We start from the raw sequence: 16,637 nt of genomic DNA, 5'->3' as shown, positions 1-16,637 counted from the left end.
CTTTTAGAGTCCAGCTCTTCTTGGGGGAAAAAGACTAAGACTTTGGTCGAATGAGTTCAACTCTCCCTGCAGTCGTTCTCAATCTCCTCACACACACACACACACTCAGATGGCTCAAAACCTGAAAACCAACACAGCGAGGTACACAAGATGAAGAAATGTGGACAAATATGCAAGGCTCAGACATTACTGGGCTTTCGTTTTCTTATTTGGACAATCTGAAAATGGTGCACAGAGAACAACCTGCTGGTTGGTTGAATGCAGTTTTTGCACGTCTTTGTGCTGCTGTTAAGGTTAACATCCTGGCAGAAACATGACGTTCCTGCAGGAAGTGCCTGCACCAGAACATTTTATACGAACTACTAACAGTTCCTCAGTCCGGTCAGAATCAAACTCCACTTCTGTAAACTGAGGTCTCTCTGCAGCAGGGAAGATGTTATTGTTCACAGCCTTCCCGCAAAACATCTAAGCCATAAAGACACGCCATCCCATCCTCCACCTCTACGTCTCATTCCAACATGGTGACTTTGGGGCTCCAAAAAAAAAAAAAAAAAAAAGACCAGAAAGGCAACAGACAGATAATAACCCAGAGGCTACCAAATGGCTGCATTCCTTTTCAGCTTACAGTTTGTTTCACGCTATTAAGACGAGTTCAAATGGCACCTCGAACGAAACATTAAGGAACAGAATGTTTACAAAAAGCCCCACAAACCATAAAGACGCCGGCAGCTAATTCTTTTGTTTCGTTTCATTTGGTGTGCTGTTATTATTATAAACCATCTCGGTCATAAATCCAACATTCTGACCCTTTTATTTTGTAGCAGTAGGAGTTAAACACACTAAATGATTTAGTTGTTCCTAAACGTAGACGAATGGCTGGAGCAGAGCAAGAACCGCATCAGGTGTTTGAGTCCCGCCCCTCCTGTCATTTATTTGTTCTCTGACAGGAAAAGAGAAACGGAATCAGCTGGAATTGTGAGTAAATCAGGCAGAAAACTACAGTTTGTAGTTTTGTCTCCTTGTGGGAAAAACCTCCTCAGAAATGGTGCGACACTTTAAAATGTCCTGATTCAACCCGTAACAGAAATGAAAAAACAAGCCGTGCCAGGCCGCTTGTTTTGGTTTTTGTTTTTTAAACACATACTGATATGAATAATTTATTAATTCACTTTTTACAGTTCACAATGAATCATCAGCCCCGTCTGTCAATTCAAGGAAAAAAAAAAAAAAAATCCTTCAACATCAGGAATTAAAATGCATCAGTCTGTTTCAGTCTGTCACACTTTCCAAGCTTCTCCTCTGAAGCCCTTTATAAAAAATTTAAAAAAAAGAAATCTGGTTTCATTAGTACTAATAATCGTCACTTTCTTCTGGATAGGAGAACGCCACCGTCCACCAGCCCTTTATCTGTTTCTCTGTTAAAACACCGGCTCAGTCGGATGGTGTTTCTGTCCCAGAACTGGACCGACTCCACGTTTCTTTCTGCTCTGGAAGCTCCAGGGTCCTCCCATCCCTGAACTGGATCTCCAGAGAGGAGGAGGAGGGGAAGTGTGTGTGTGTGTGTGTGTGTGTGTGTGTGTGTGTGTGTGAGGGGGTGTCCATACAAGGAGCGAGATGGAAACCTTGGAAGTCTTTAAAGAATTCATCTGAGCAGGATTTCAGTGGAAGGCGTAGAGGAGGAGGAGGATGGTGCAGACCCCAATCACGGAGCCCAGGATGAGGGAGTCCCTTCTCTTCCGAAGGTTGATTCTCTGGATCAGGTTGTTGATGGTGGGGAAACGATCTGAGGTGGGAAGGGGGCGAAAGTTAAGGAAGACCACAAATATGTCTAACCAGTGCTTGGTTCCTCACACACACACACACGTTATGTCTCTCTATCTTTGCAGGGACTTTCCATTGACTTCCATTCATTTCTACACCCTAACTACAGCCTAACCCTGACCCTTACCCTAACCATTACCAGTACATACCTAACCCTAAACCAAACCTAAACTCAAATCACACCTTAGTCCTAAACCTAACCCCTAACCCAAAAACATCATTTCTCCTCGTGGGGACCAGGCTTTGGTCCCCACAAGGAGCAGTTGGTCCTCACAAGGTAGTATATGTTAGGAAAATTGTCCCCACAATGTATCAAATACATGGAGACACACACACACACACACGTGTACGTAACGGCGAAGGATACTGGCCAGCGTGTTGACCCTGCTCTGTATGGATTTCAGCACGCCCCTTTGGGAGGTCATGTTCTCCTTGGTCGCCATGGCGATGCTAAAGAAAGAGACAAGAGTTAAAGTGGAGAAGTGGCGGCTCCCATGAGCAGCGTAAAGTGCCCTTTTACTGCAAGCGAGGCAACGTTTGATTGGAAATCCAATCCCCGCTGGGGAGGGCTCCGGTTCAGAGGAAAGGGTGGGGAAGTCTGAAGCTCCAAAGCGCTAAAAGGAGATCAGAACCAAACTTCTGATAACACCAGCTTTAGTCCAGTTGGTCTTTTTTTTTTTCTTTTTTCCTTTTTGCATCTTCACAGTGTGTGAGCAAGTCTGTGGGAACACGTTTCATCTGGGGGGAGGCGAATGAATGGAATGAGCTCAGGCTGCAGTGCAAAATGAGTGAAAAATATTGAGATTTGCGTAGAAAAATGAGAACATAAAGGCACCATCCAGCAATCCCGGTCACTAAAACAGTATATAATCTTCCTAATCCACCTTTAAATCCAAGTTTCCTAACAGGTGAGTCTTCTGAAATAATCCTGTGTCTTATAATCCTCGTTACTTCCTCTGAAACTGACCGTTTCTCTCTGCCGGCGCCAGGAAATCACCTTGGTAAAACCTTTTTGCCTCATTCGAAGCCGAGGCCTTCCCCTTATTAAACACAGCTGCAAACTCAAGGTGACGCTATTGTACGCAAAACTAGCTTGTTGCCAGGTGATAAAGAGCCACATTTCATAAAAACTGTGCATCATTTTGAAGCTTTTCAGACGGATAATTAGAAAACTAACAACTCTGTATTGAAAGATTCCTCATTGTGACTCATTGTGCCAGTACTGGTCACGCCGCTGCCCACAGATACACATCAGCAGAGCTGGGACTTCCTGTCCTGCAGCGCCCTTCGCATCCCTACTTCCCAACAACCTTGCTGCGTGGGAGGCGGCGTACGGCTAACGTTCAGCTGCGCCTCTCATGCACTCAAACCTGGCTCCTCAGCAGCTTGTGAAAGTGTGAAGGAGCCGCTGGGCAGCTGGCAGGAAGTTTCAGGCTGTGTGTTCGTTCGCCCCCCCGCCCCCGGCATCTGTTACACACAGTAATCAATAAAAGACACTGAGCCCACCTCTGAGCCCTTCTCTAAGGCATTAGTGTTGGGGCAACTTTGTATCCAAGAGCCTTTCTTAGTACCCAGTGGCCCAAGCTCCCATTAATTACTTCAGGCTTAAAAGTTGGCTAAAAAAAAAAAAAAAAGAAGAAGCACAACAGAAAAAATGAGCCGTGGCAGTTTGAGGTAAACTTGCTGATTTTCATTATTATGTTAGTGTTAAAGCACAGCTAGAGGAACAGTAAGAGATGACCGCAGAGGGGGAAACAAAAGACCAAACTCCTGAGTTCAACATGCAGAAGTTTTAAGCCTGTTGAAAGTTGCGGGGTGTGTTTGAGGTCACAGTAGGTGAAGCCTGCTGAGGGTAAAGACCGCAGCCTTGGCCCGGAGCTGCGTTTTGGGTTGGTGGTGGTGGTGGTGGTGGTGGTGACTACAAAGACAGATAAAAGGGAAAGTAAGAATTAAAAGCTATTTTTAGTTCACCTTTTCTTTCAAAGAGTNGATGATGTTCTCCTCAGTCAGGAGGAAAACAGTCTGCTGACTCTGCCCTTCTGTCTTCGCGTTATCCAGCTCATGAAAATCAGAGCTGGGAGGATAAGCCGCCGAATCGCATCAGGTAAAACCCGAAGAGACGACTTTGACGTCAAATACAAACGTGAACGTGAACCCACCCCTCAGAAAAAATAAAAATAAACAAAAAAGATCACAGCCAAGAGCGTAGCAGACCTAAAACCAGTGCTGGGAGTGACGTGTCAAAGCCGGGCAAGTTCAGTAAAACGGTTAAAAAAGAATAAATAAATCAAACACCGGCGAAAGAAGACGGATGGTGTCGAGTGTGTTTTACCTTATTGTGTCGTCCATCAGCCGGTCCGAGCTGCGGTTCAGAAACAGAGACAGAGAAGTCTATTAGATAACGACACGAGCAACTGGAGTTTGGAGAAAACACGTACGGCGTACAAACACGTTAGGAATTTATCATTTCAATGCGTAAGAAAGCCGCACAACCCATCCCATGACAAATAAAACACGCTGTAGATCATCAGTGAACATGGATTCTGTCTTCAGAAGAGACACAATCGGGCTCAGAGAATTCTGGGTGATTTTTATTTTGGATACATGACAACATGGTCGCTCTTACATCCTCAGTTTTAATGCGTTGCGTTGTCAAGACTGTACGAACTGTACGTTTTAGCAGAAAGTCGTACGGAGGTGAGGTTTGAGCGGGTTGTGTTGTAACCTGCTGGGAGCAAAAAACATGATGGGGAAAAAAAAAAAATCTCTCTGTGGGTTTTTCCAGCTCGCTTTCACGAGAAGCTGTAAGAGGCGAATCTGAGGAGGAAACGGGAGCACTTAGAAGCTGAGGCGAGTCACGATTCATGACAGGGTTGTTTTTTTTTTCCTTCCATGGAAGTATGAAATGAGGCAAAGATTCAGCAGTGGGCGAGGCTGGATTTACCATCACAGTCGTTCACAGGGCTAATTCTGCGGTTCCAGCTTTTAGCCGGTTCCTTCCATATTCCCCTCACCAGTTATGTTTTGCTGCAGTCATTAAATCGCTCATTAGCTTCCAGCTAATTGCCTCCCCCCCCCCCGCGTGATGAAAACCACCGCCCCACATCCACGGGCCCAGCATTAAGCAGACTGCTGGAACAACAAAGATCTGGTAAAACAACAAGAAAAAGAGCATTTCGTCTTTGACGATGTCAAGAATTCACCCGACTTTTAACCCAAACTGCATCTTTCACCACCTCTAATTAATTTATCAGGTGTAACTGGGCGGTAAATTATAGGAAGACACTTTAAAGAAACGGCACAAGAAAGAAAGACCTGTAAAAACTGAACCATTTATGACTTCATAACGGGTAGCGGTCTCGTTAAACTGGCAACATCTGCACCAAACAAAACGCATTAGAAAAGAGGACGCTCTGGTAAAGACCCGATCAATATTATAATAACACGGACAGAAGAAAAGCAAAGAGCCGTTCGAACATTTGACCTATTTTATAAAAGCCCATAACTTCCAGGAAATAAAAAAGGGCACAAAAAGATAAATGACATTTGGCTTAATTCAGCCAATCCCTCGTAAATTGTCTGTAAAATTAAATCTAACAACTCTCCAGTTTCCTTGTTGATTTATTCGACACACTGCTGCTGGACTGCAGGAAGGAAAGTGAGCGATTTGCAGCTCAGAAATTTATTTTTGCTTGTTTGTTTGTTTGTTTGGCCAAATTGAAGACCAGAGCAGCAAATCAGGAAAAAGAAACATTTTCAACCAATTAAAAGAAACTATTAAAAAAAAAGGACTTGTTCCTAATAACTTAGCTATAAAATTAACCAAGGCTCCTCCTGAGAGAGCAGGACACGATCAATCCTCAAAACAATCTCAGTTTAGCACACGTATCAAACTGAAGGCCCGCGGGCCACATCCAGCCCCTTGGTATCATTTCATCTGGCCCTCCCAAAGATAACATTTCTATTCATCAGACCTGGCCCTGGAGTTTGGGACAGATTGAGTCTCCATCGCTTCCCGTTTTGCTTCAGAAACTGAACCTGTTCAGTGAAGTCTTCTGGTGACTTTGAAGCCGAGAAAATAAATAAAAGTTTGAGTTTCTCAGTAATCTTTGATTTGGACGCGAACGGAGCAGCAGAGAGCGTCAAACAGGACCGATCGAACTCCTGCTGGTAAGACCCGACCTCAGAGATCTGCCTGCAGTTAATGTGGATCAGAGGAGCAGAGTCGGCTTTAATGTACGACGACTTTCTCTCTGTTTGCTCCTCAGTTCAAAGTTAAATGATCTGAGTTTTACTGAGGCCTTTTTAGCTGTTTGAATGGAGAGAAACTCATAAGGAGGCGTAAGAAATTAACTAATGATGCCTCTTTTTAAGTTTAATCTATTTTTCTTTGTCCATTAAAGTCTGTTTGTTCTAAATTCTGTATAATATATAACTGGGAGAAGGTATTTGATTTTCTATATGAATGATTTGACATATTACATCTAAAAGCAAAGTTAATTTATGTATTCTTTCAATAAACATTGATCAAGATTGGCCCCTGGCTGGGACCGAGGTGTTAATTTTGCTCCCGTGTTTTTGAGTTCGACAGGCCTGATTTAGCACATCTGAGAGTTTTACCAGACCAACTTTAAAAAAAATAAAAAATGGGCAGCAGGTCAGGTGGACTAAAAGCAGAAGTTTAACAGAACTGCCTGCATCTTTTTTTCTATTTATTAAGATGTAGAATTTCAAACAATGTGTTCAATCATTCATTAAGGCTTTCAACATTATGACTGCAAACAGAGTTTTATCAAATATACACAAAGATCATCATAAATTAGGGCTCAGACGTGGCTCTGTGCTCATCCAGACAGATGAACTGATGAGATTCTGCTGGAAGCAGAGCTGAGTAACTTCACTTTCTGAAGGTACAACAGAGGAAAACGAGCACCAAGAGGACGATTAGGACAAAATAAAAGATTTTTTTTAAAAAAGGACCAAACAGTGACCACAGTGTGCCTCACTACTGTATATTACAGAAACCCAAATGGCAAACAAACCCTGAGGAGGTGAACTTTTCATCACTTCACACTAAATCAAAAATAAAAAGAAGCACATCTGACAGGAAGTCCTTCTCAGAGCGACCACGACCATTAGAGCTGTTCCAACATGAACTTTTAATGGACTCCTTCTAGTTTATTCATGAAGACCAACCACAGACACACACACACACAAATTAAATAAAAATAACTGAGAAATGCAGTAAAAGATCAGAACCGAGTCACACTTCTCAACCATCTTTTAGAAAACTATTAGTCTGATAAAAGCAACAAAAAAAGGGCGGACGGATCAGAAGCTTCATGCAGTTCAAACCAAATACTAGAGAGCAGGCTGTGTGAGAAATTCATTCATTCATCTATCTTTGTCGATACAGATCCTGTTGAAAAATCAATGCAGACCAACTGCCCTCCACCCACCGGGGGATTGCTCAGATCAACTGGAAGAGGAGGGTTTGTGTTTCTGCTTTGGGATTATTTACCATTTCCACCTTAAAGCCAGGGCTGCAGCAGAAAATGGAAGAGATTAGTGCTGATTATGCTTCTTTTTTGTCCTCGGGTCCTCTTTACTGTTCCTGGCTATAAAAAAGGGATCAATCAAACGTAACTCAATCTTCTTCATAACCCAACTATCTCTGCCGGTGGTCAGAAAACACCAAACGGTATGGGCGGTGGTTAGATCGTCTAATTTTATTATCAAACTCTTGATGAGTTGTTCTGGTTGGGCACAGGAGCGTGGGCGCTGCTAACTAACCTGAAGGCGCTCGGCACAGCAGAAGGACATTAATTAATTAAATAAAACTGAGGTTTTATTTATATGTGGCAGCTCCAGACTATATAACACGACATCACAGTGATTCTTTCCCCAAAAGCTTTTATCTTAAAACGGTAAATTATTACTGTAGATTAACAGTAGAGTTTTAAGACCGACGTAAACAAAAGCTTAAATCTACACAAAGCAGGCAAAACGAAGGATGGGCACATATTTACAGCGAAGCTGACGCTCCACCCCAAAGACTGCTGCTCTGTTGCTGCAGCGCCGCAGAGCAGCACCACCACATGAAATGAAGCGGGATCCCCGCTCCAAACCCAGATTTATCTTCCATACCTCTCTGAAGGTTTCTAATCTTCACTTTAAATGTTGTGGTCTACTCAAAAAGACTAGTTATTAAGCTCTTCAGCTCGTTTGTTCACCGAGCTGTCCAGCTAAGGCTAAGCTTTAACACAGGTTTTAGAGCAAATCTGCAGATTTCTGTATTTGGGTTGTTTTTTTTTCCCCCTCCAGCTGCAGAGCTAAATATCTGCCTGAGGGGCGTGGACGCAATGACTTTTGCACCTGTGGCACTTCTGCTTACGCATTTAATTTAAGGAGGGTGATGATGTAACTTCTCGTGTTTGTAATATCTCAAAATATCTTGAAACCCTCGTGAAGTAATCCCTTAACGAACATCTTCAGCCCAATTCAAGATGGCCGCAGCAGCTAGCTGACCTTAAAAGCAAAAGAATGGCTAAAAAAAAGCTGGCATTTTTTACAGCTATTAAGCTACAATTTGGTGTGACTGTAGCAGAAACTCATCATTCCATATTTGATCAGAAATAACAGTATTTTCAGGATTTGGTCAAAAAGGCTACAAATCTTATTTTTTTCAAGATAAGAAAGGCAAATGGAGACAAGTAATGTCCCCTGCGGCTCATTAAACACAATCCAAGTTCAAAGCATTGGCTTCATTTTTCAGACTGGGGGGATAAGTTCATCTTTTACTCCTTTTGCTCTGTGTACTTCTTAATTCAACAAATCAAGCTTCATTTGCATCCACACCTTTCAGCCTTAAAGTTTACTCTGTGATTGCACATCCGCCCCCCACGTACAGATCAGTGGAAAAGCTGCCCAACGTCGGCGCCCATGAGCTGTGTGCCCTCAACACAATGAGGTCGCAGTCGTATAAATATCTGCCTCGTGGTATTCGGTAACGGCCGGGTAATGTTCCTGTTCTGAAGCTGAAATCACGCTTTATTCACCTGCAAATATACTGAGGTTGTAATGACCTGGGGGTGGGGGGGGGGGACAAAAAACTGGTTCCATCCTAAACAGGAGCTGAAGACGACGGGTCAAGCCTGATTTATTTAATGTGAAATACGTTGGGCGTTGTTCTTTTAAACCTTCAAATCAGAAGCAAATAAAAAAACGAAGAAGAGACAGACTCAAACTGCTTCTGTTTGTCATTTCCAAGTAATCAGACGGGATAATGAAGACTGATAATAAGAAGATATTTTGGTACAGTTTGAGCTGGTCTGCGTGTGCACTGCTGACATTCAATTTTCTTTTCCACCCAGGGTGCATCTCACACCTTACACACACACACACACACAGGTACGGTAAGGGTTTCTATCCAACGTGCTGTTCAGCAGATCTTCACACTGAGCCAAATGATAGCAGGAAACCAGTGCAGGTGCTGGAGATCAGGATTTTTTAATTACCGAGTCATAAAACACTAACTTTTTTACAGTTTAAAGATGAAAAACTGAGCTGATGAATTAGATATCAGTAGAGCACTTCTTTGTTTTTGCATGATTAAGCGCGAAGCAGTCCAGATCTCCAACAAACGTCGTCAACGATGTCATTTTATCGCCATTCTAACCTGCTGCTTCATCAGGAAATGATGCCAAGGCGGCACCTTTATTCTTCTAAAAACTAGGGGTTGAAACACAAACAACGCCTGATGGAAGAAGCCCCACAACTAAGCTAAAATGGATTAGAAAACCTTGACTGCGGCATGTTTTCAATGGGACAGAAAGCCGAGGTGAACTCACTTCCTCAGGTGCTCGTGCTCTTTTAGAAACAGCTCCGTTCTCCTGTTGTTGACCCCAGAACCACTCTTGTAGGACCTGAAGAGGCAAAAAGTAAAAACACCATTGTCACTTTAAATACATTTGCTAACTAAAGCAGGCGTTTGCACTGAAGTCATGCGACAGGGTGGTTAAAAAACAGGTAAGAACAGTGAGTGAAGGATAATTCTTTAGACTCATTGAGAGAAAGGTCTTATGATCACAAAAGCTAATAATCCAGACTAATTGTGTTTTATTTGTTTTAACCTCGGCAGGCCTCAGAATCACTCGGCCGGGGGGCAAAGTGTCCTCTGAATGGTGACGGGAAGGCTTTGCTGCTTCATGCAAACTGAGGATAATTTATCATGCCCAGTGACAGGAGGCGCTGAGTGTCAGCAACACCGCGTTCAGCCACGGACTCCGGGAAAACAGCCGAATGGCTACATGTTTTTGGTGTTTCGAAACAACAGCTCTGTCATTTCTGTTGATAAACTGAGATCAGTACAAACGGACGCATTAAAAAAAAAAAAAGAAAAGAAAACCACTGGTGGTGCCCAACGGTCTCGGATTGACGAAGCAGAAACTAAACTGTTTTCTCCTCGATGCGGAGCTTTATGGGAGCTAAGATAATGAGCAAACACCGTCCACGCCGTCAGCATCTCTGAGCGGCCGAATGTGACGCACTCTCGTGGCTTTCTGGCCATTTCACACAGTCCCCGCCTTCTTGTTGGGCGAGCGTGAGACGAAGAGCATGGAGGGAGGGAGTGCGCACACACACACCATTAACATCCTACCCCACCCAGCTGAAGGCAACGATAGATGCGCCGTCATCCCAAGTGCGGCGTTAAAAGCCTTTGATTAATAAAAACCAAACAAAAATAAATAAATAAAACGCACAATAGTGTATGCAGCGTGCACAGTCCCAACACACAGGGGTTGCCTCCAGTTTAGGTCGGTCACCCCAGAGCCACCAGCGTAGAAATGCTTTTTCTTTTAAAAAAAGGCCACCGATGTAAATCACAGGCTGGTGGTTGTTTTTGTTTGTGACATCTAGAAACCAAAGCAGCACAGGGAGCGTTCTTCTCACCAACAGTTCGGCTGCACACAGGAGGGGTGTGTGTGTGTGTGTGTGTGTGTGTGGAGACGTGACGGGTTTTGAGAGATTCACTGCAAGAAAAGTTGCATCAAAATGTAAAAACTAAGCTCATCGTTGGGTTTGCTTAAAGGAGTTAACGCCGTACCGCTGCTTCCTTGTAATCGGTGTGCATTTTTTCTGTTTGCGCAGCGTCAACAAGCCTCGTTCTGGACCGGTTTCGCTCGCGAGGCCCCAAGGTCTCCGCTGCCCCCTGCCTGACGAAAGGAGCAACACCACAGCAGCACGGCCGACCACAGCTTCAGCGTAACGAAAAGTAAAGAAGCCCAGAATTGGATCCTTTTAAATCCTACTGGTTAACACGTGGCACTAAAATTGTTCTACGCCTGCATTTTTTAAAATAACTTTGCTGCTCCTATGTCAAAATCAAGCTAGACATTATGGTAGGAAATAAAAAATATGAATCTCTTCAATGTTAGGATACGTTTGTGTCATTTTATCCTGCTTGGTGAGGGTCGTTCTGGATGAAATTGGTCCCAGATTTTCTGTGTGAACGCTTAGAAGATCATTGGAAATACTTTAAACCATCTGCTGATGGCAGGAAAAAAAACAAAAAACAAAACAAGTCAAATCTTCTTACTTGTCCATATTAATGGAGACGTTTTTTAGGCTCACTGTTTGTCTACCTTTTCAGTTCATCATCGGCCCGTTGAAGAACACAGCAGATGCTGAGCGTTAAGCTAAAACACCGACAGGTACGGAGAACTCTGTGAGTTCTAAAAGAGCTGAGCACTCGGCTCATTTACAGCAGAGCGTCTGCCTCCCGTTGCAGGAGCGCCTAACACAAACTCGACCGAGCACAGAGAAACTATTACTTCTGCCGTTTCTGTTTCCTAGAACTTCTAACGTGACACTTCAAAATGCCCAAAGGGATATGGAGGGACGACTAAGTGTGAGCGTGAGGCCCACAGCAAGCTACTTCATCGTCATCATCATCTGCCCAAGCCATAAACAGAACCCGACAGTATTTACTGCGATACTGATGAAACTCCACTTTACCTCTTTAATGAAAAGCATCGCATAAGAGATGACATTAAAAATTTAAAGCAAGTTATTGTATTTTTATCATGGAGGTTTGGTTGATTCGGAATGATCTGAACAGCTGAGGTGTGAGCGCTGAAGCTTTACAGTATTTAGCTTCTATCAGGTACTAATAGTACTACTAACAGTCAGTCTTTTGTAGTAATCAGAGAGGTGGACCTTCCTGTGTTTACTGTAGGAAACTAGCAGCTATACGGTCTTGGTAAAAAGAAAGCGCACCTTTTTCAGGTGTAAGGTTTCAGGACGTAAAAATAACCTAGTTTTAAGAGGCTTTAAAGTTATTTAAATCCAACCTCAAGTGCACAAAAACAGATTTTAGCATCTCGCTGTTTATTCAACACGAATGAAGTCAAACTGAAGAGACGTCCTTCAGCCAGGAGCTACTGATCAAATGTATTTATCAAGTGATCATCAGTGTGTGAGCACCTCTGCCACTCTGGAGCGTACAGGAGTGTGTCAGCACAACGCCAAGGACGTTTAAGACCACTTACAGCAAATTCACCCCGAGGTCAGACCGTGCAATGCTCGGAGAAATTACAGAAAACCCAAAGAGCTCCATGTCAGACTCTCCAGGCCTCAGTTAGCAGGTTAAAGGTTAAAGTTCATGATGGGACAATTAGAAAAAGATTGAACAAGTGTGGCTTGTTTGGAAGGGCCGCAGGAGAAAGCCTCTTCTCTGTAAAAACAACATGGCAGCACGACGTAGGTTTGTAAAGATTCATGTTAATGAACAATGTCCTTTGGACAGACGAGACCAATGTTTACCCATATTGAACAGCACTATGTTAGGGAACAAACAAACGCAGTATAGCAGCACACACACCTCATACCAACTGCCAAGCACAGTGGTGGAGGGGTGATGATTTGGGCTCCTCGAGGTCATTAAGTCAACTCCTCTGTAGACTAAAGGATTCTGGAGTCAAATGAGGCCGTCTGTCTGAGAGCTGAAGCTTGGACCAAACTGGGTCATGAAACGGAACAATGATCCCAAACACAGCAACTGATCTACAACAAAATGGCTGACAAAGAAAAGAACCAAGTGCTGCAACGGTCCAGTCAGAGTCCAGACCTCAATAAGACTGAAATGCTGTGAGGAGAAAGAAATGTCTACAAACCTGTTAAAAAAAATAAAAAAAGAGTGGGCCAAAACTCTTCTACAGCCATGCACTGTTACAGGTGGTTCACAGCTTTTCCATTTTGGCTTCATTTTTGTGAAATAAACAATGACAGGGTGGAACCTGTTGTGTGTTTTTGTCCACCTGAGGTTAAATTTAAATGATTTTAGAACCTGTAAAAAAAAAAAAAAAAACAGAACATTTTATTATGTTCTGAAACCTCAGAATCGAAACAGGGCTGACTTTCTGTCGCTCATGCAAATCTACTACAGCTGCCATAAACGCAACATAATTCAAATTTAACGCACCGCCATGACAAATCCCCATTGAAGACTAAAAACCGTTCCGTCTTTAAAACCACGACACACCTTTTTAACAGAGCTCACGGATGACAAACACTTTAAACGCAGCAGCAGGCGGTTAACGGCAGATGAGAGACGTGCGTCGGGCCTCTGCAGACGTTCGCATCCTGAAGAGATGGAGTGCGATCAATGGGAATCCTGCAGCGTTCGCCGTAAGCCTCCTCCCGCTGCGCCTTAACCGATCAATGTGACGTTACAAAATAAGAGCCCCGGTCTCATTTTTAAAACATTCGCTCACAACTGAGCAGAGCTGAAGACACCTTCACAATACAGAACCTAAAGAGGCTCCAAACCTTCAAAGGTTTGAACAGTTTTCAAGTAAAAGACAAAGATGTGAACTCAACACTTCGAATACAAGTGATGGAAGACAATATTGTCATTTTTGTTTGTTGTATTTATGCAAATGAGTTGGTAGGAGGTCGTCTGCTGAAATCTGACCGCTCGTTTCTCCCACAGCAACCATAAGTTATCATTTCATTGTCCTCTCGTGTCATCCCTCCCCTCCCGCTTGTGGAAATGTGTCGCAGCTGCAGAACGATGTGTGGGTACTCACTCGATGTCTTTTCTGACAGACCCCAAAAGGTCTTCCCTTTCCCGAATGGCCAAAAAGTTGCCTTTAGTTTTGTGGAATTCTTGTGTGTAATCCTGAAGGAAAAGGAAAAGAGATTTTTAAAAAACAAGAAGGCAGAAGTCAAAGATTAAATGAGCAGTAAAATCCCAGAACATAGGAACAGATACATTTACGCGCTTCAGGAAACAGAGCTGTGATTTCAGCGTACGGTGCTTTGAAGAGAAATGGAAAAAAAGAAAGAAAATCCAGAGGGTTTAGAGAAATGACAGGTTTTTTGAGAGTTCGTTGGTCAAACCTGCAGAATGTCTCGGTGTCTCTGGAGGGTGTGCATGAGCGCAGAGTTGAGAGACGCCGTTCCCGGGGTGTTGGTGTACTCGGCCATCTTATCGTTCACCGCCGTCAGCTGATCCGGCACGTTGGAGGCGGGAGGATGGGCGGACGGGAGAGGACACCAGAAAACGAGAATATTATAGCAACCAAACCAACCTCACCATTACAATATCGCCATCGTTTTCGACCTTATTCCCTTGTACTAACAAGATTTACACTGCAAGTTAGAATTACATTCAGTTTCACTTAATACTTTCATTTGTTTTTGTCTATTTTTGTTTGTTTTTTTCTTAAATCAGACACTTAAATGGGTGCAAAGTTTGCAGTTTGAACCCCTGCAGCTCTCCTACTCGCTCAGTGCGTAAATGAAGGATTTTCTGATTATGTTCCCGAAGGTGAGAGCTTCCTTACCTTCGCCAGCAGCTGTTCAATCTCAACAGACATGGTGTCAAACATCCTGTCCTGGGTGGAGTTGTTTAGCAGCGGGGTGGTGTCCGAACTTCAGAAAGACGATTAAAAAAAAAAAAAGGAAAGTAAACTTGAAGATGTTTGTCATACTTTGGATGTGTCCATGATTAAATAACACACCGGTGAAATTAAACGATGAACATTAATAGGAGCGCAGTTTGTGTGTCCAATTCTTTGAAGACATTTTTTAATGTATTTCCATGGATTAAACTGCCTGTTAGAATAAAACAGGCAGTTGTCTGACACGTTTTCCATTTATTGTAATGTATTTTTGTGTTTTTAACCGTGATGGAGACTTTCAGGACGTTCGCCTTGAGACTGAGCTCTGAAGTTACAAACCGCTCATATCTCTTACGTTTTGTTACATAATCAAGCTTATCGAGGGCTGAGTAAATATATCCATAAAGCTACAACTCGGGTGACCCTGAATCGTCAAAATAACCATTTGACTGACTGCCTCTGTGATTTCAGCAAAACATCGGACGTGCCGATGTCCCGCGTCCCACCCAGCCGACTGTGGGACGAGGCTGTGTGTTTATTTGTGTGTTAGGTGACTAGCGGGAGTCGATTTGTACTCCCAGGTGTGAACGCTCGGACGGGATGGATGATAGGTGCCAGGTGTGAACAGCGCCGCGGCCTCGGTTTCATTACACCGAGTCCCCGAGCCATGTTTTTGACTCGTAGCCGGAGTGACGAGGACTGATCGTACGTGTCTCCTCGGCGTCCGTCCCTCGAGCTGCTGTAGCTGGTGCACAGTTTACTGAAGGAGACCAGTTTCAGGTCCAGCTCGTTCTCCAGCTGTCTCGCCTGTTTCCTCAAATCTGGAGGAAAAAAAAAACAAAACACACAAGCCAGGTGACATCTCTTACCGATCAGTGGTGGAAAATGCAGCTATGTGAATTCAATTAGCTATTCCACTTAATGGAAGCACAGATTCAGGAAATTTAAGCTCGTTTCTAAGTCCCCACCATTTCAGCATCATGAAAACTGCATTTTTAACTGTTCTTCACACAGAGAAGGCTGTGGGTTACTATTATAAGATAGCAGCTGACACAGCAACTCATTTTAACTAGTTTGAGGCGACAGTGAAACACCAAAAGTGCTCAAACTGAACGAATATCCACCAAATAACATGTGGACAAGTGTATCACTCCATTAACGTCTAATGAACATATTATCAAACACAACCCGCTGCTTGGAGCTGATAAGTCCCTCAAACAGGGATTTAGCAGCTTAGGGAGCGACATCAACTTCGCTTAACGACGCTTCCGTTAGCTTGTTGGGAGCCGACTAGTTGTTGGAGAGACGCGTCTAATTCCCGGGGAAGTAACGACACCACGCCGCAGACAAATTAGCCCCGGCATTACGAGCAGGGCGCAACAAGACGCCGTGTTTCACACTTTAATGTAAAACGAGTAACAACGCTGGGGCTCCTTACCCTCCCAGTAGGTGCTGCTTCCTATCCCGGCCATCTTTGTTGTTCTGCGACGTCACCCTTCGAGGTCGGGTCACGTGACGAGAGGAGACGCGAGCCGTGGGTTTTTATCGCCCTGAGTCAGGCTGCCAGGTATGACACGCCGGCGTAAAGTTGCTATTTTGCTTTAAAAGTACCAAAAATAAAGAACTTCTCAACGTAGGTTTAATGTGTGGGACAGCCAATATACATTTTAATTCTAAAAATTTTAGTGCACATGTGATTATGAAATGATTTAAGCTGGCAAAACAGCTCCACTTGTGCCTTAAACCTTTTTGTGTATCCTTTATCTGACAATATCCAGAAGTCAGAAGTATGTTTTTGACTGTGATCTGTAATCTTTCTTTCAATTATTTCCTTTCTATCTTGCCATGTCAGCTTGTCAAAGCATGTGCATAAACACAATATCTGGAAAGAGGGGGGGGGGGGGGGGGGGG

At 43.6% G+C, this 16,637-nt stretch overlaps 1 protein-coding gene across 1 annotated transcript; it reads right to left on the bottom strand.

Moving 5' to 3' along the window:
* Positions 1-1,143: 1,143 nt before the first annotated feature.
* gosr1 (golgi SNAP receptor complex member 1) lies at positions 1,144-16,250 on the bottom strand. Its single transcript, XM_017433344.3, has 9 exons — positions 16,165-16,250; positions 15,436-15,547; positions 14,670-14,757; positions 14,224-14,331; positions 13,911-14,002; positions 9,672-9,746; positions 4,154-4,183; positions 2,189-2,271; positions 1,144-1,783 (listed from the first exon to the last, which is right to left on the bottom strand). Exons 1-9 carry the CDS (start codon positions 16,196-16,198, stop codon positions 1,659-1,661), a joined length of 747 nt encoding a protein of 248 aa, XP_017288833.1. The 5' UTR covers positions 16,199-16,250; the 3' UTR covers positions 1,144-1,658.
* Between the last annotated feature and the right edge of the window lie 387 nt (positions 16,251-16,637).

This window comes from Kryptolebias marmoratus, linkage group LG2 (genome assembly GCF_001649575.2).
Source record: "Kryptolebias marmoratus isolate JLee-2015 linkage group LG2, ASM164957v2, whole genome shotgun sequence".
Classification (NCBI taxonomy): domain Eukaryota; kingdom Metazoa; phylum Chordata; class Actinopteri; order Cyprinodontiformes; family Rivulidae; genus Kryptolebias; species Kryptolebias marmoratus.
The sequence above is the reverse complement of the archived record's forward strand: the minus strand, read 5'-3'. Positions and strand labels throughout refer to the sequence as shown.